At 47.1% G+C, this 19889-nt stretch overlaps 1 protein-coding gene across 1 annotated transcript in view; it reads left to right on the top strand.

Moving 5' to 3' along the window:
- The window catches only part of LOC140913584 (NACHT, LRR and PYD domains-containing protein 12), a 176261-nt gene that overhangs the window by 45291 nt on the left and 111081 nt on the right, over positions 1–19889 (top strand). Inside the window, exons 3-4 of the mRNA XM_073350311.2 lie at positions 2457–2495; positions 3274–4984. Coding sequence (XP_073206412.2) covers positions 2457–2495; positions 3274–4984 — 1750 coding nt within the window. The remainder of the gene's footprint in view (positions 1–2456; positions 2496–3273; positions 4985–19889) is intronic.

Below are 19889 nucleotides of genomic sequence, written 5' to 3'. Positions count from 1 at the left end.
ACGTGATCGTTCCCCTCTATTCGACATTGGTGAGGCCTCATCTGGAGTACTGTGTCCAGTTTTGGGCCCCACACTACAAGAAGGATGTGGATAAATTGGAGAGAGTCCAGCGAAGGGCAACAAAAATGATTAGGGGACTGGAACACATGAGTTATGAGGAGAGGCTGAGGGAGCTGGGATTGTTTAGCCTGCAGAAGAGAAGAATGAGGGGGGATTTGATAGCTGCTTTCAACTACCTGAAAGGGGGTTCCAAAGAGGATGGCTCTAGACTGTTCTCAATGGTAGCAGATGACAGAACGAGGAGTAATGGTCTCAAGTTGCAGTGGGGGAGGTTTAGATTGGATATTAGGAAAAACTTTTTCACTAAGAGGGTGGTGAAACACTGGAATGCGTTACCTAGGGAGGTGGTAGAATCTCCTTCCTTAGAGGTTTTTAAGGTCAGGCTTGACAAAGCCCTGGCTGGGATGATTTAACTGGGAATTGGTCCTGCTTCGAGCAGGGGGTTGGACTAGATGACCTTCTGGGGTCCCTTCCAACCCTGATATTCTATGATTCTATGATTGCCCTCACAGTGCACGCTGCCCAGGCATCTCTAAACATGCAGCCCCAGGGAGGGCAGTAGGGGCCTGGGAGCAAGGGTCAGAGAGTAGAGTGGGACCAAGTGGCTGCCCTGCAGGGAAAGGATAAAGCTGAACATCCTGGAAGCTGGGAGCCATCTCCCACCTCTCAGCTTTGTTCCTGGCAAGCTCTGCACAGCGGCAAGGAAGAGCTGGAGCCAAAGCCACCGCCACCACCATAGGAGTGTGATGGGGTGCACTAGGCCCAGAGGCCCCCTGCTGGAGGCCTCAGGATCCTGCCACTCTTGTCCCAGGAAAGGAGTAGTAGAGGAGTCCTCCAAACAGCCTAAAGTGGCTTCAGGGGACACAGCCAATCAAGGCACAGGAAGGCCGTCTAAAAAGGACCTGCAAAGCCAGACACCGGCAGTTCCTTGCTGGAGCCAGAGGACTGGCCAAAGGGAACTGCAGCACCATGGACAGATTTGTGCCAGCTGGGACTGGGGGAGCGAGCGAGAGAGGTCCTGGCTGGCAGCTTAGTTAAAGGGACACAGCGACATGTGGCAGCTATTCTTAGGGTCGCTAGGCTGGGACTTAGAGTAATGGGTGGACTTGGATGCCCCCCATAGGCCACTGGGAAAGTGTCCTATAATTGGACAGCCATAACTCTCAAGAAGGGGATCTGAACTACGTAGTGGCCTGGCTGAAGAGCTGGGGCCAGAAGGGCGCACAGAGGATGTATCTATTGCTGCCAGGGAGGAGCCCTGGGGCTACAGCCTGATACCGGGACTGGAGCTATTTAAAGACTGAAGATGCACCCGACCAGAAGGGGCACTCGTGAGAGGTCAGTGCCAGGCTGTTACAAGGAGGCTGCGGGGAAGGTTTGTGGCTGGTTCCCACTTACCATCCTGACCGTGCCACAGCTGGGGCACCCCTGCACACGCAGCCCCAGGGGGCTCGAGAGCAAGGGCCAGAGAGCACCGTGGGAACAAGCGACTGCCATGCAGCAAGGAGGAGCTGGAGCTGCTACCACTGAGGGAGGCAGTGGGGGAATTTGGGGGGCTGACTCCCACTCAGTCCCCTGACAGTGCGTGCAGCCCAGGCAGCCCTGCACATGCAGCCCCAGAGGGGCTGGGGGCAAGGGCCAGAGAGTGGAGTAGGGACCAGGCAGCTGCCCTGCAGGGAAGGGGAGCAGCAGGGCTCCCGGCTCAGCATGGCCAGGAGAGGGAAGACTCCCAACATACCAGTGGCTGGGAGCTGCCTCCTGCCTGGCAGCTTTGCCCCTTGGTTCGGGGAAGCTCTGTGCAGCAGCGAGGAGGAGCCAGAGCAGGAGCTGCTGCCACTGGGAGAGGAGCAGGGATCGTGTTAGGCCAGGCAGTAATGGAGCTTCCAGCTGCTGGGCTGGCTGCCTGCAGCGCTGCTCCTCTGCCACCTGGATCTCTGGGATACACCCAGAGGGCTTCCAGGACCCAAGGCAAGCCAGGGCTCTGTGCACACAGGAAAGCAATAGGGCTTGGATCCTAGGTCCCAGCTTAACACGGGCTCAAACCCTCCAGCCCTGCAAGGTCCTGGGACCCTAGATCTGAGGCCTAGGTTAGCACAATTGGTGCATGGACACAAGGGAGATTAGACTGAGCCCAGGCTTACATTGCTGTGTAGACATACCGTACGTGGCTACTCCAGTGGTTTTAAAAAAAAGAGTATTGCTTCTGGTGGACGTTTTGAACAAGTCATTGAACCAGTGTCGCCAAAGAAATTCTCTTTGTCTGCCTCAATCGTGGGTTTACTAGGGAGCTTATTACTGCAGAGACCCCTGAATGAATGACTTGTCCCAATGTCCTGAACTGCGTGATACTCTGTGATTTTTGTTGCACTAACATTCATGTGAAATTTCTCTTTCAGCTTTGGGTCCTCAGCAAACACCTGAAACATCAGCAAATGGTATGTGACATTCAATAAGGAATTGCATTGCATGATTACCAGTGATTACCAGCATTAGGCTAGGTCAGCCAGACATTGGGTTTATTAGTAGAAATAATAAGTAACCCCTCAGAGCGCAGTCTCGTCAGATCACGCCGGTTACGCAGGGTTGGATGGGGGACGAGGAAATGCATGGGGAGATCTCCAGGAAAGAATCAGGGGCTGCAGAACATGGTGCTGGTGAGTAGGTGGAGCTCTTGTCTCAGGCAGTACTGACCCCGTGCAGCAGCATGATGCTGGAAGGCCCTCTCCTGCTAGGGACGCCATCTTTTAAATGAGGTGAAATAACTAGAGGTCAACATTTGTGGTCACTGAAGGTGCTTTGGGACTTTTTTAAACCTCTGAGCCCTGGACAAATTTTAAGTTATATTTAGTTCTGTTCTTTGCTCCTAAATTCCCATTACTGTTTCAGTTATACCTGTCATCCATTGCTTTGTTACAGAGTGCCATTGTGCACTGTTAAACACCTGACAGGTTTCATCCTAGATATAGCGACATTTCAGTAACTGATGAAGTGATTCTTATATATATAAATGCACAGAGGGCACGAGCCTATGCTTTTTTTCCTCATAAGACTAATTTCAGTGGGGCCACTGCTGTGAGTAAGGACTGGGTCCGGAGTTAATTTATATCAGGATATCTTATAATGAAACATGCACTATTGACTTACAGTATTATTGTTTAAATAGCATTATTGTAGCATTACAGTAATATCTAATGCTTCATGTCACTAACTCAGCTTACAGAGAGAAGTATAGAGAACATATACGAAACAAATACAGCGCAATAAAAGACATGAACGCTCGTCTTGGTGAGAATGTGAAGCTAAACAACAGATACAGAAAGCTGATCATTGTAAAGGAACATCGTCACAAAAAGCAGAGAGAAAATGAAATAACGGCCTTGGGACGGAGACATGCAGAAATCATGGCTGAGCATGCTAGTCCTATCACCATAGCCAATTTATTTGACTCTGAGAAAGATGAACAGTCACCACAAATTGTCGTGCTGCAGGGAGCTGCAGGGATTGGAAAAACACTGACAGCAAGAAAGATCATGGTGGACTGGGCAAATGAAGAACTGTATCAGAGCAGGTTTGATTATGTTTTCTACATAAATTGTAGGGAACTTAACTTTGTCAGTGAGCAGGGATGTGTTGAAGATTTGATCTTCAAGAACTGTCCTGATCAAAATGCACCAACTAAAGAGATTCTGATGAATCCAGAAAAACTCCTGTTCATAATTGACGGTTTTGATGAACTGAGTTTTTCCTTTAATCGGTCAGAAAGTAATTTCTCCTTTGATCCCTGTGAGAAGCAGCCAGTGGAAATTATACTGAGCAGTTTATTTAGGAAACAAGTGCTTCACAAATCCCACTTAATAATTACTACAAGGCCAACAGCTCTGGAGACACTCAGGCAGTGGTTGGGAGATGAACGTTGTGCATATGCAGAGATCTTGGGATTTTCTAAAGATGAGAGAAAAGAATATTTCTCCAACTTCTTTGACAATGAAGAACAAGCAATAAAAGCCTATAACTTTGTAAAAGATCGTGAAATGCTCTTCACCATGTGCTTTATTCCCATTGTGTGTTGGATCATCTGCACTGTTCTGAAACAACAGATGGAAGCAGGTGAAGATCTTGCACAAACTTCAAGAACGGTCACTGATGTCTACATGCTCTATCTCTCCAGTCTGATGAAAGGTCACAGCAGGAATTCAAAGCAACAGATACAAATGAACTTGAAGGGACTTTGTTCCTTGGCTGCAGATGGAGTAAAGAGGCAGGAAATACTCTTTAAGGAAGATGAAATCAAGCAGCATGGCTTAGATACAGCTGACTCTCTCTTTCTGAATGAGAACATGTTTCAGAAAGACATTGGCTGTGAATATGTCTACAGCTTCATTCACTTGAGTTTTCAAGAATTTTTTGCAGCTTTATCTTGTGTGTTGCAGAAAGAAGAAACAACAGTGGAAGATTCAGAAACTATTCTGAAAAATGTCAAGATGTTGTTGAAAAGGGATACAAACAATGGGAATTCTTCCACATTAACAGTGCGATTCCTGTTTGGTCTTTTAAATGATGAGAGAAAGGAGGATTGGGAGAAAATACTTAGCTGTAAAATTTCACCACTAATTAAAGAAATTTTACTAAAGTGGGTTGAAGAAAAACCCATTTTGTCATTGTTCAGTTACGTTGGTGAGAAGACTATTTCCTATCTTGAGGAGTTGCACTGTTTGTATGAAATTCAAGAAAAAAAATTTGTGCAGAGTGCAATGAATCATTACACTGAGCTAAAATTAACTGACCATTACTTTACCAAAATGGATCAAATTGTTCTTTCATTCTGTGTAAAGCATTGCTGTAAACTGGAGTCACTTCATCTAAGTGTGTGTTCCTTTCAAATGGAAGATGAAGATATGCCAAGACTGTGCCAGCAGCCACATTGGTGAGTGTTGTCTGAGCTCCAAAAACACCTACATAATTTAAGTAGTAACACATGCGTTATTTTTTAAACATTGATTTCCCTCCCCCCTAGATTTTCATAGCTCACAAATGGCTGAATGATCCACCATAAAAGTGACAGACATTAAGACTGTGGCAGGACCACTCCCCATTCACCAAAAATCTTAAAGCATGGAAATAAGAAGTTAAAGGGAAAGACTTGTGCACTCCTTTCCACCTTCTTGTTGCCTACACACTGTCAATAAGATACTCCAGTGCTCCATTTGGCTTTTACCTCCATCTCCAACAGCTATCACAAGCAATACATACCCCAACTTCATCACACTTACACTCCAGTGCAAAACCTTATGGAGTGCTAGAGTGTGGAGCTGGAGAGAATGAGATATGAAGAGGTTGTGGATGGCTATGATCTCTTTTAGAGATGGAACACTCTTCAGGACTTGAAATTAGATGAAGGTTTATAACCATCAGAGGAGTGAAGTTCTGGAATAGTCTTCCAAGGGAAGCAGTAGGGGCAAAAGACCTATCTGGCTTCAAGATTAAACTTGATAAGTTTATGGAGGAGATGGTATGATGGGATAACATGATTTTGGCAATTAATTGATCTTTAACTGTTCATGGTAAATAGGCCCAATGGCCTGTGATGGGATGTTAGATGGGGTGGGATCTGAGTTACTTCAGAGAATTCTTTCCTGGGTATCTGGCTGGTGAATCTTGCCCACATGCTCAGGGTTCAGCTGATCGCCGTATTTGGGGTCGGGAAGGAATTTTCCTCCAGGGCAGATTGGAAGAGGCCCTGGGGTTTTTTCACCTTCCTCTGTAGCATGGGGCACGGGTCACTTGCTGGAGGATTCTCTGCACCTTGAAGTCTTTAAACCATGATTTGAGGACTTCAATAGCTCAGACATAGGTGAGAGGTTTATTGCAGGAGTGGCTGGGTGAGATTTTGTGGCCTGCACTGTGCAGGAGGTCAGACTAGATGATCATAATGGTCCCTTCTGACCTTAATGTCTATGAGGACCATATCCTTCCCTATCCATGAGATACCCTACCCCATCTATTCTAGCGCAAAGCTGTCTGAGAGGGAAAGCTACTACTCTTCACATTTTCTTTGTCAAGGGGCAATGGTGGTCCTGTGCCTTCTTTCCCGGAGTGGTGGTGATGTGACAGTGAGTCAGGCTTATCCTCTGTGGCCATGTTGAGCAATGTTCCTCTATTTTTTTACGTCCATACGCAGAATGAATTTTGTTATGTGCACCAATACGGAGGTGATGTGTGGTGGGGGTGGAGCCAAGGGGTTTGGAGTGTTTGGAGGGGCTCAGGCTGGGGCAGAGGGTTGGGGTGCGGGAGGTGAGGGCTCCAGCTGGGGATGTGGGCTCTGGGGTGGGGCTGGGGATGAGGGGGCTGGGTTTCAGGCTGCCCTGGGGCTGCAATGGGGAGAGAGGACTCCCCCCAGCCCTCTCTCTCCGCAGCACCCTGGGGTCGAGGGAGAGCACCTCTCCTTGCCTGCATGGCCCTTGATAACAAGCTGCGTGGCTGTGCAGCTTAGAGGGAACTTAGATATTGAGACTATCGCAGGGAAGGCTCAGGGACAGTTCACTAAGTTGGGCTTGTTGTTCCGGGCTGAGTTCCGGCCCCTCTGGCACAGAGGGAGGGTCAATGCCTCAGGTCCCAGTCTGGTTCTGGGGGTATCAAACTTTCCCAGGCTTTCTAGGTCTTCAGGAGGTTGTTGTGTTAAACAACCTTCTGTGGTGTGTCCTTCCGTTGCCTTGGCTGGTGGATTTTGTAGTTCACGAGACCTACCCTGGACCACCTCAAATGGCTTTTGCCACCAGGCCAGAAGCTTAGATTCCAAGGATGAGAGTAACAGTAATATCTGGTCACTTGGCTCAAACATCTGCAGTTGGGTCCCAGATTGTATAGGCCAGGGGTTCTCCAACTGGGGGTCGGGACCCCTCAGAGGGTCGCAAGGTTATTACATGGGGGGGTCACAAGCTGTCAGCCTCCACCCTAAACCCTGCTTTGCCTCCAGCATTTATAATGGCGTTAAATATATAAAAAAATGTTTTTAATTTATAAGGGGGGGTCGCACTCAGAGGCTTGCTGTGTGAAAGGGGTCACCAGTACAAAAGTTTTAGAACCACTGGTATGGGCGTTCTTCAGTTCTTTGGGTTCTCAGTAGCTTCTCCCTGGTAAACCCTCCCGCCAGTGGCTTGAGTTGTTCCAACAGTTGCCGTATATATGCTAACAAGCCTATGACCCAGGCCTCTTGCTCCTCCCAAGTTTCCTGTAGGAGGTCCAGAATCCCCCTGCGCTGCCACCTGTGCAGGAGCTCAAAAGGGGAAAAACCCATAGAGGCTTAGGGTACCTCACCTATGGCGAATAACAACACCAGTAATAGCCTATCCCAGTGTCATGGGTCAGAGTCAATGCATTTCCTTAGCATGAATTTCAGGCTGCTGTTGAATCATTCCACCAGCCTGTCGGTCTGTGGATGGTAGACTGATTTTCAGTAATTCACACGACTCTTTCATCAGCTGAGACAAGAGTTTGGACCCTCCATCCATGAGGATTTTCTTTGGGATTCTGACCCTGATGAAGACCTTCATTAGCTTGCACACTATGGCAGGTGCTGTTAAGAGGGCTTTCCCTTCACCCCCTCCCCTGGTTCTTGTCATTCAGACAGAAAGCAGAAGACCAGATGTCCGAAGTGCAGGCAATAAGATGTTTATTGGGGTTAGTTCCAAGTAAACATATCCATAGCTCTACACGCCCGCAGAGTCTGTTTCCCCAGTGTTCTGTTCCCAGCTCTGACACTGCAGAGCCTTGCCTGTGTCCCCATTCCCATTTGCCATTTCCCATTTCTCCCACCTCCTCCTTCTTAGCAGGCTCAAATATACCTGCAATGCACACCCCTAGTCACACCCCATACAACTTACGGTCATGTTCCATTTTGGATGGTCGTGAGTCAAGGGTCATTGTCCCACCTCTTTTGTATCCCATGTGAGGGGTAAGGAATGAGGTTGTGTTCTGGCCAAGGCAGGCTTTTCTTTGGCTTTTAGTGTTTCTTATGCCTCCCCTACCCCATCCCCCTTTGCCCCTCCTAACTGATTGCTTGTCCTTGGCTTGAGAAAGAAGCCAAGCAGCCGTTCAGTTATGCTTATATATAGCACTCACACCATGCCCTGTAACACTTTAACTGCTCTATCCCTTATCTCTTCTCATTGTGTTAAAAGCCCCATCTGGTTGTGGAAAATGCAACACAGTGTCCTTCTTCACTGTTCTTCACACATATTAGTATAAGAGTATCAAAAAGTCAAACCCAAAAATCTCAGGCTGACAAACAAGCCAGTATTCTAACAGGTGCCTTTGTCGTGCACAATGGAATTGCCTCCAGATACCGGGTGGCATGGTCTACAATCACCAGTATATACCGGAACCCAGACCCACTCTTTTTCAGGGGTCCCACCAGGCCCATTCCTACCCACTTAAACCATATTCTCATTATGGGAATTGGGATCAGGGGTGCCTTGGGCATCCTGTTGGGCCCTGTCAGCTGGCACCCAGGGCTTGAGGCACCGAAATTGCACAAAAACCTTGTGGATGTCTGGCCAAAAAAACTGGAGGGCTACGCTTTGCAGTGTCTTCTCTCTCCCTAAGTGTCTGACACACGGCACTGAGTGGACAAGGTGTAATAGCTCCTGCCAGAATATCTTGGGACCTAACAGCTGCTGCAGCGTCTTCTGGGTTTGGGGGTCTTTTGTTACTTGGTGTCATAAATATAAAGGGAAGGGTAAACCCTTTAAAATCCCTCCTGGCCAGAGGAAAAATTCTCTCACCTGTAAAGGGTTAAGAAGCTAAAGGTAACCTCGCTGGCACCTGACCAAAATGACCAATGAGGAGACAAGATACTTTCAAAAGCTGGGAGGAGGGAGAAAAACAAAGGGTCTGGGTCTGTCTGTATGCTGCTTTTGCTAGGGACAGAACAGGAATGGAGTCTTAGAACTTTTAGTAAGTAATCTAGCTAGGTATGTGTTAGATTATGAATTCTTTAAATGGCTGAGAAAAGAACTTTGCTGAATAGAATGACTATTCCTGTCTGTGTGTCTTTTTTGTAACTTAAGGTTTTGCCTAGAGGGATTCTCTATGTTTTGAATCGAATTACCCTGTAAGGTATCTACCATCCTGATTTTACAGAGGTGATTCCTTTACTTCTATTAAAAGTCTTCTTGTCTGGTGGGCATTGCTGAATCACCAGGCAAGATTGAACAATTCCTCTTGTGTGGCCTTATGCAGGTGAGTGATTGAATTGTAACTCCCTTGCTGGACAATGGCTGTTGATTGTTGTTTGATACCCACCCGGGCATTGGTTACTTTCCTTGCTGTTGTCTCTGTGGAGCTAATATCTGGCCGATTCCCCAATTTATATCATGTTTTATTGACAACCATACAACACAATCTCATAACTTCATATGCCATGGCAGGTCTGAGCCAGGTCTCTGTTGGGGCCGGGGGAGGGGTGCCAAGAGAATTGAAAGATTCAATGACATTGTCAATTGAAGAAAGGGAGCAGAGGGCTGAGAGAAGAGAAGTAATCTGCATTGATGGACTCAAAGTCACAGAATGACCGGGTGGCAAGACCTTACGGAATGACAGTTGCGGATGGTGAAAGAGACCAGGGGATGGTCAGGGAGGGGAGAACTCAGTAATGGAGAGAGTAGTGTTTGGTGAAATGGGCCTTTTGGGGAGTGGAAGAGTTGAACTGGGTTTGCAGGTTGAATGAAGAGGTGAGAATGAGAAGCTGAGTGGCTAAGGGGTCAGATGGATCAGCAACATAGAAGTTGAAGTTACTGATGATGATGAGTGTGGGAGATTGTTAGGAGACGAAGAAGGAGCCAGGAGTCAAAATAAGAGGAAGACTGACAGGGAGGAGCTGAATAGGTGATAGATGACAACAATGCAGAGAGGAAAGGACAGTCAGACACAGGGCTCTTCAAAAGAGGAGAGACAATGGGAAGGGAAAGGAGGGAGGACTTGGAAGGAGTCACATGATGTTTCCAGAAAGATATTTGCTCCCCAGACTGGCAGCTGCTGAGTGAAATTGACATTTTTGACATTCGATTTCACTGAACAGCTTCTGGGGCTCTCAGAGTCTGGGAGTCTGATGCAGTCCTGCCGTTTAGACTTGTCCCAGGGTCAGGGACACCAGGGATTTGACTCCTGGGTTAGCCTCAAGACTGCAGCACCAGGGCCACTGATCCTGGGGCAGTCTGCATGGCAGGTGTCACCCAGAGCCATGGAGCAGCGAGACTACAAGTCCCCTAAGACCCGATACTAGTCAGCAGTCCAGGGCTGGCAGGCACCTTTCTGAGGAGCTGTGGACCCTGGCAGAAGTTTAGTAGAATCTCTAATACATTCAGGGAAATGTTTCAGTCCAGCAAATCAGCGTTCTTGAATTAAACTAAGTTTCATGAGAAAATTTCTGACCAGCTCTACTTTCCAGGGCAGCCCTTATAAATGGTCATTCCTCTCCATTCAAGCAACATCTCTAAGGGGGGTCCATCTGGATAAATAACAGCCCAGGATATGTGCTTGGCTGGCTCTTAGCCCCCTGGAATAGAGCCTTATCTCTGCCTTTTGGTAATATACCTGAGGGTGATAGACTCCAAAGTTAGCAAAGGGGTAACTGGAGATACTAAAGGCACCCTCTTTAAGCAATTCTGTCAGATCTGTCACTGTGGAGTGGTGCCTATGGCCGTGCGGGACTCACCCCTGCGGCACCTCCTGATGGTCGTCCAGTGAATTACTGTTTCCAGCCTCCTGAGTGCCCTCTGCAGGCCGGTGTCCCACTTGCCGCTGGGCCCCGAGTCCCTTCCAAACCCCGGTGCCCCTTCTAGCTTAGGGTTCTGCCCCCCTGGCAGTACCGCCTCAGTCTCGGTCTCCCCTCCCAGGGGAACCCCCACCCTCTACCCCCACCTCGCCTCAGTCTTTGGCTACTCCCAGTCCGAATCTAGCCCCGTTCACTGGGGCGGACTGCAGTATGATTGCCACTCATCACAGGCAAGTGGGTTTTGGACCTGCTGCTTCTGCCTACCCTTGGGCTGTCCTCTGCAACCCCAGTACCCTTTTCCTAGGCCTTCATCAAGGCCTACAGCCTGGGGGTTTCTCAGGCCAGAGCTCCCCAGCTCCTCTGGCCTTTCCCCAGCCCTGCTCCACTTTAGGTACCCTGCTCAGCTCCCAGCAGTCAGGCCCATCCCCCTCAACATGGAGAGAGAGACTGACTGTTGGCGTCTGGCCCCAGCCCTCTTATAAGGGCCAGCTGGGCCTAGATTGGGGCGTGGCCGCAGCTGTGGCTGTTTCCCCAATCAGCCGAGGCTTGCTGCTTTCCCTAGCAGCAGCCCTCTCGCAGCTTCAGCCCTCTCCCAGGGCTGATTTCAAGCCCTTCAAGGCCGGAGCGGGTGACCACCCTGCTACAGTGCCATATCAATGGAGAATAGCCAATGTTGTAAGGGGAGCGGGAGAATAGTGATCTGGGCATCTACAGCTCTGTTACTCTGACCTCAATAGTGTTCCATTTTTTAGAATAAGTGTTGAAGGAAAGAACACTTACACTCATGGAGGTGAACGGGAAAGGGGATGTTATACAACATGGGTTTATCAAAGGTAGATTGTGCTAGACTACACTGATATTTTTTTGAGAAGATAACTATTTTTTAGATAAGGGAAATGCAGTAGATCTAATATATTTAGACTCCGTTTAGCATTTGACACGGTACCACAAGAGAAATGATTAATTACATTAGAAAAGATGGGGATTAGTATAAGAATTGTAAGGTGGGTAAGGAACTGGCTAAAGAGGAGATGACAATGGGTTATGCTGAAAGGTGAACTAGTGGCTTAATGTCCTTGGCACAAAGGCTGCATCTACACTTGGAACTAAGGGTGCGATTCCCAGCTCACATAGCTCTCATTGAGCTAGTGTGAGTATGTCTATGTGAGCTGGGAATCAGACCCCTGGCTCCAAGTGTAGATGTAAACTGACTGTGCACCTACAAGCCTGAAAGGAAGTTGTAGGTGTCTCATGACAGGGCTTGATGCTTCTGGGAGACGTCTGACTCATGTTGTTAGTGCTTTTTGAGTTTTTCACAAAATACGTGAGAGTAAAGCCGAGAGACTTTCAGATGGGTTGGAGGGAGAGTGGAGTGACTTTTGGTTTGTTATGAACAGCGAGAGAGCTTCCTCTAACCAATGTCTCCATCACCAGGGGACCCAGAATCAGGGATGCTTTGCCTTGTGCACATGTTTTGAAAGCAGAACACAGGGCAGTTAAATGTGGAACTATTAACAGCATGCATTTGCAACTAGAGCTCAGTGCAAGTACATGGATCCTGAGGCCATTGCCACAGCCATGCCCTGAGCATGGTCCTATGCTAAGGTCTTGGACTTCCCCTCTCTCTGGGCAGAGGATCATGTCCATTCTCATCTTTGTAGTAGTCACCAGGATGCCAAAAGTTACCAGCAGCTAGTGCAGCAAATGGGAGAGAAGGATACTGCTGGGTTGAGTTCCAGGAACATTAATATGATAAAGTCAAAGAATGGCAGCAGAAGTATAAAAGTAGCAAGAAGAACGAGGGCTCTGGTGATGTGCCAAGTGCATGTCCATACTATGAGGAGCTGAGCAAGATTTTTGCCTAAGACCAAGTGCCTGAACAGGAGGAGCACATACTTGGCAGATATGTGCTTTCTGGGGAGCTGTGCAGCTTCCATTGACTGGGAACAGTGAACCACGGCCACTGGGAGCTGCGAGCAGCTGTACCTGCAGACGTTCAGGTAAACAAAGCATCTCGCGGCCCACCAGAGGCTTGCCCTGAACGAGCTGTCAAGGTTCCTTCCCCACTCTGAACTCTAGGGTACAGATATGGGGACCTGCATGAAAATCATAGAATCATAAAATATCAGGGTTGGAAGGGACCTCAGGAAGTCATCTAGTCCAACCCCCTGCTCAAAGCAGTACCAATCCCCAATTTAATCATCCCAGCCAGGGCTTTGTCAAGCCTGACCTTAAAAACTTCTAAGGAAGGAGATTCTACCACCTCCCTAGGTAACGCATTCCAGTGTTTCACCACCCTCCTAGTGAAAAAGTTTTTCCTAATATCCAACCTAAACCTCCCCCACTGCAACTTGAGACCATTACTCCTTGTCCTGTCCTCTTCTACCACTGAGAATAGTCTAGAACCATCCTCTTTGGAACCACCTCTCAGGTAGTTGAAAGCAGCTATCAAATCCCCCCTCATTCCTCTCTTCTGCAGACTAAAACCTCCTAAGCTTACTTTTACCAGCTTAGGTTAAAACTTCTGCAAGGTACAAATTAATTTTATCCTTTGCCCCTGGATTTCCACTGCCACAACCAAACTTTAACTGGGTTTACTGGGAAACGTAGTTTGGACACGTCTTTCCCCCCCAAAATCCTCCCAACCCTTGCACTGCACTTCCTGTGGAAGGTTTGGTAAAAATCCTCACCAATTTGCATAGGTGACCACAGACCCAAACCCTTGGATCTTAGACCAATGAAAAAGCATTCAGTCTCCTTACAAGAAGACTTTTAATAGAAGTAAAGGAATCACCTCTGTAAAATCAGGATGGTGGATACCTTACAGGGTAATTAGATTCAAAACATAGAGAATCCCTCTAGGCAAAACCTTAAGTTACAAAAAAGGCACACAGACAGTAATAGTCATTCTATTCAGCACAGTTCTTTTCTCAGCCATTTAAAGAAATCATAATCTAACACATACCTAGCTAGATTACTTACTAAAAGTTCTAAGACTCCATTCCTGTTCTGTCCCCAGCAAAAACAGCATACAGACAGACCCAGACCTTTTGTTTTTCTCCCTCCTCCCAGCTTTTGAAAGTATCTTGTCTCCTCATTGGTCATTTTGGTCAGGTGCCAGCGAGGTTACCTTTAGCTTCTTAACCCTTTACAGGTGAGAGATTTTTTCCTCTGGCCAGGAGGGATTTTAAAGGGGTTTACCCTTCCCTTTATATTTATGACACAAGCTGTGGCCCAAGGTTGAGAACCCCTGCTCTACACAACCACCCACATTCATTGCATGCCCCCCCAACTCATTTGTTCCCCTGGAAGTACTGAAAGTACCGAAGTTCCATTGCCAAGGGGTTGTGGGTGAAAATGGGATGCTTTGAAATGTTGAGTGCCGAGTGATATTTTGAAAACCATAGTCAATGGAACCAGTCAATAGTAGTGCAAATAATAATAATTGTGTCTTTATCTTCCAATTCAGGGTATGGCTCCCATTAATTTAGATACAAGTATGTTTAGTCACATGTGCTTTAGATGAGCCCATGGTTAAAGGCTAGCAAAAGTTCTTTACTAATTAATTATGAATAATTTATTAATAAAAAAGAAAAAAACAACATAAGCAAGCAAAGAGCAATAGGTAATTTCAGTTGCAATTGTTCAGACTTTGGACAGAAATTACACATTTAACAGTGAGTCCACTTGTGGGAGAGGAGGCACACTTTTTAACGTTAAAACAAAGTAGATTATTTCCCCAAATTAACAGTGAATTTTGTCCCAGTGTCCTATATATTTCCAGAGAAAAAAGTTGACAATACATATCTATAATTTATGGTAAACTACATAACAGGGACGTTGAAATTATCCCCAAACTAAACTTAATCAAACCCAAGAACTTCAGAGTTAAGGTTAAACTTAACATGTTCGGATTTATTTTAAGACATAGAAATGAGGAAACCTCAACTCTGCCCTGTAGTGACACCATGCAATAACCAAATGATTATGACCTAAAGCACTTGTAATCAGTGTGTTTTGGGCTTCACAGTTTTGGGAGTGCAATCCAGACGAGTGAGGGGTTGTGTCACTTCACAATGCCTTGCTACTGTAGCTCCCAACCTGGGCTGCTCACAGACAGCCTACATGAGCGTGCAAGTCACACACTGAGTGCCTGTGTATAGCGGAAGCCTTGGTCCAGCAGACCCTGACCCCAGCAGCCTGCCAGCACCACACCAGTCACACTCTGGATTCCATGAGCCTTTGTTACAACCAGCAAGATGATTCCAATATACTCCAAGTCCTGAATTGCCCCAAAACCATGTGCCTATAATGTCCATCCCTCTCCTGGACAGTTCAGAGAAATAATAAGACTCATTTGTTCCATTAAGGAGACAAAACACACCAACTTGCCACATGAACTGGAGATGACATTCACTTTAGTACACTCACAGAACTATTGGTTTAGATTAGTAGTAAAACAAGTTTATAAACAAACACAGATTTCAAGGATTTCAAATGAGTTCAAGTATAAGGAATAAAGTTAGAAAATTAGAAGTAAAACAAAACAAAATATGGTTCTAAAAGCCTAAAACTTAATCTAGCAAGGTACAATTTTTGCCTAAGCAGTTTTCTCACCTATATTCAGTTCCCAGAGACATCCACCCTGCCCCACCTCGGCTTGAAGGACCATCTTTTTCAGTGTCAGCCAACTGGGATGAGGATAGTTTAGCCAAGTGGCCAGGGTCAGAGCCGTATCATAGAATCATATAATATCAGGGTTGGAAGGGACCTCAGGAGGTCATCCAGTCCAACCCCCTGCTCACAGCAGGACCAATCCCCAACTAAATTATCCCAGCCAGGGCTTTGTCAAGCCTGACTTTAAAACCTCTAAGGAAGGAGATTCCACCACCTCCCTAGGTAACCCATTCCAGTGCTTCACCACCCTCCTAGTGAAATCGTTTTTCCTAATATCCAACGTAGACCTCCCCCACTGCAACTTGAGACCATTGCTCCTTGTTCTGCCACCACTGAGAACAGCCTAGCTCCATCCTCTATGGAACCCCCTTTCAGGTAGTTGAAAGCAGCTATCAAATCCCCCCTCATTCTTCTCTTCTGCAGACTAAACAATCCCAGTTGCCTCAGCCTCTCCTCATAAGTCATGTGCTCCAGGCCGCTAATAATTTTTGTTGCCCTCTGCTGGACTCTCTCCAAATTTTCCACATCCTTCTTGCAGTGTGGGGCCCTAAACTGGACACAGTACTCCAGATGAGGCCTCGCCAATGCCGAATAGAGGGGAATGATCACGTCCCTCGATCTGCTGGCAATGCTCCTACTTATACATCCCAAAATGCCATTGGCCTTCTTGGCAACAAGAGCACACTGTTGACTCATATCCAGCTTCTCATCCACTCTAACCTCTAGGTTGTTTTCTGCAGAACTGCTGCCTAGCCACTCAGTCCCTAGTCTGTAGCAGTGCATGTGATTCTTCCGTCCTGCACTTATCCTTGTTGAACCTCATTAGATTTCTTTTGGTCCAATCCTACAATTTGTTTAGGTCCCTCTGTATCCTATCCCTACCCTCCAGCGTATCTACCTCTCCTCCCAATTTAGTGACATCTGCAAACTTGCTGAGGGTGCAATCCATGCCATCCTCTAGATCATTAATGAAGATATTGAACAAAACCAGCCCCAGGACCGACCCTTGGGGAACTCCACTTGATACCAGCTGCCAACCAGACATGGAGCCATTGATCACTACCCATTGAGCCCGATGATCTAGCCAGCTTTCTATCCACCTTATAGTCCATTCATCCAGCCCATACTTCTTTAACTTGCTGGCAAGAATACTGTGGGAGACCGTATCAAAAGCTTTGCTAAAGTCAAGGATTAACACGTCCACTGCTTTCCCCTCATCCACAGAGCCAGTTATCTCATCATAGAAGGCAATTAGGTTAGTCAGGCATGACTTGCCCTTGGTGAATCCTTCTGCATAATTGTACATGAATTCTGCCTGAGGTAGCAGCAAGGGCCAGTTGTTCCGGTGGAATTTTATGTAGCATTGAAGATACTGTTCCAGGATCTGGTTAGTTCTTTCCATTTGGTCTTTTGTCTGGGAATGGTAGGTGAAGGAGAGAGAGGAGAATGCCCAGAATCCAGAGAACTCCTCGCCAGTGTGGGAGATAAATTACACACTGCGGTCAGGGTTGATGTGCTCCAGGAAGACATGAAGGTAGACAATTTGATCCACCCAGAGCCAGGCAGGTGGAGGAGGAGGTTGGGCCAGGGCAGATGATGAAGAGTGCCATCTTTGTGAGGTGGTCCATTACTGTGAGAATGGTCATGAACCCACTGGACTCAGTGATTCTACTACAAAAATCCAGGGGAACTGTCCAGAGGCCGGATGGAGTCTTGAGGGGTTGAATGAGTCTGAAGGGTTTATTGTGCAGTACCTTGGAGTGGGTCCATGCATTTCAAGAGACCCATAGGCCTGTGCTCTGGCCCTCATACAAGAATATCAGAAGAGACAAGAGACTGGGCACACAGTTTTAAAGTGACCAAAATATCGTACCAGTGGGGAGTTATGACATACTTGTAGATCTGTAGTCCTTGGAGGCCGGTGGGGCGGGGGGGAACATGTATATGCCCCTTCATTTAGGTACCCTGTCTTGGACTTTGTGGAGTTCCTTGCTTATGGATTCTGCTTATCAGGAGGGATCCCATGGGCTGTATGAGGGTGAGCAAGTCTTGGTGGGAAGCCATGCCCAGAAAGTTACAAGGTTTGAGGACACAGGAGATTTTAGGGTTTGAGTCCTTCAGGTCAGCATAATATTCTCCCTTTTGAGACAGAGCATCAGCCATGCTATTTTTGGTTCCTGGATGATAGGAGATTAGGAAATCAAAGCACAGAAAGAATGAGGCCTACCTAAATTGTCATTGATTGAGGACTTTGGACCAATGCAGATATTCTAGGTTTTTATGATGGTGTATGCCTGAATGGGGTATCAGGCCCCTTACAGATAGTGATGCCACTCTTCAAAGGCAATCTTATTTGCCATGAATTCTTTGTCTAAAATGTTGTAATTTTGCTCTGTGGGTGAGAATTTCCTGGAGTAAAAGGCACATGGATGTAGGAATTGTTGAGGACTGTACTTTTGGGTTACTACCACTGCAATTGCCAATTTGGAAGCATCCACTTCAATTATGAAGGCTTGTGTGGTGTCCGGGCTGACCAATATAGGAGTGGTGGTAAACATGAGTTTTACTTCCTCAAAGGCCTGCTGGGCCTCAGGAAACCAGAGGAACCTGGTGTTTTTTTAGTGCAGGACAGTAAGACGAGTGATCAGGATGAACAGCCAATAGAAGCTTGCAAACCACAGGAAATGTTGTAGTTCATGGCAGCATCATGGAACGTTCCACTTGAGGCCTCCCTTTACCTTGTGCAGGTCTATTTCAATACCAGTGGGATGTAGGATGAACCTTAAGATTTCTATGGAGGACTGATCCAAGGCACGCTTTTCTAGCTTAGCATAGAGGCCATGTTAGTGCAGCCTCTTCAGGATGGAACAGACGTGCATGGTGTGTTGTTTGGTGTTGTCCGAAAAAATAAGTGTTATCCAGGTGTTCTACCAAATATTGATCCAGTATGCCCCAAAGTATGTCAGTAATAAAATGTTGGAACATTGTGGGTGTGTTTGTCAAATCAAAGAGCATCATGAGATACTTGAAGTGACCATAATGAGTTGGAAAGACAGTCTTCCATTCATCCCCTGTTCTAACACATACTAGGTTGTACATCCCCTGGAGATCTAGCTTTGTGTATACTCAAGCGGTGCTCACATGGTCCATTAGCTTGGGGATTAGTGGTAATGGGTATCCGTTTCTAATGGTGATCTGATTCAGGCCCCAATAATCCACACATAGTTGTAGGCTTCCATTTTTTTCTTTTCTTTTCTTTTTTTTTTAAAAACAAAGAGGGTGGATCTCCAACAGGTCAGGTGGACTTACAAATAAAGCTCACTGGAAGGCATCCGAATTGGATAGCACCAGATTTCAGGGTTTCAACAGGGGAGAAGCCCATCTAATGCCTGCCCAGTCAGCAGGATGATTACCAGGCCTACCTTGGCCTGGTCAGAAGCGTATGTCTGTGGCAGAAGCAAGAACAAGAGGCAGCATTGATTCATGAAGGCTCAGAACTTGGGGCTGCTCCCATCAAAGTGTTTGGGCAGTGGGATAGTAGGACCAAGCTCAGGTGACAGTGCAGATGGACGGGCCCAGAGCACAGCATTCTCTGTGTGGAGTTGATGGTCTTACTCTAGCAACGCCTGATTCTCAGCAGCTGGCTGCACCTTTTGTGCCTGTAATACTCAGTTGTCCGCCTAGAGATGGATCACCTGCTTGTGCAGTGCTGATGCCCTCTGAGGTACAGGGGACTCTGCTGGGTCCATCGTATGCTGGGCCCACCCAGAGGAGTTCCAGTGGTGTGAGCAAGCTATAAGGACAAGGACATGGGTGGTCATGCCTAATGGTTGGAGTCAGGAGCCAGGGTTGGACATGGAGATGGAGTGAGGAGTCAAGCTAAGGGTCAAAGGTGGAGTCAGAATCAAAAGTTAAGCCAAGGGTTAAAGCTGGAATCAGAGTCAGGGGATGAGCCGGGGTCAAACTGGAATCAGAATCAGGCATCAAGCCAAGGGTCGAAGCCAGAGTCAGGGATAGAGCAGAGGATCGGGAACTTCGGAGTGTGGATGTTTCAGCATGGGCAACTGGTCAGGCTAGCCACCCAAGTTCAAGCTGGCCTGACCCTCTGGGTGCAAACACAGGTGGCTAGCTTAAGCCACCGCTCATGCTGCAATGTCCACACTGCTATTTTTAGCACACTAGCTTGAGCAGAGCTAGTACAAGTCTGTCTGCCAGGGCTGGGAAACACACCTCCCAGTTGCAGTGTAAACATAGCCTTTGGTGTTTATAACCAAAACTAGCTCCTCAAATTCAAATTGGAAACCAGTAGGTAACCAATGGAAATTGTGGAGAACCCAGTGACATGTGCTGCCCCTGGGAAGCACTACTTAAGAGGCAGACT

The sequence above is a fragment of the Lepidochelys kempii genome, chromosome 6 (genome assembly GCF_965140285.1).
Source record: "Lepidochelys kempii isolate rLepKem1 chromosome 6, rLepKem1.hap1, whole genome shotgun sequence".
NCBI classification, from domain to species: Eukaryota; Metazoa; Chordata; order Testudines; family Cheloniidae; genus Lepidochelys; species Lepidochelys kempii.
The sequence above is the reverse complement of the archived record's forward strand: the minus strand, read 5'-3'. Positions and strand labels throughout refer to the sequence as shown.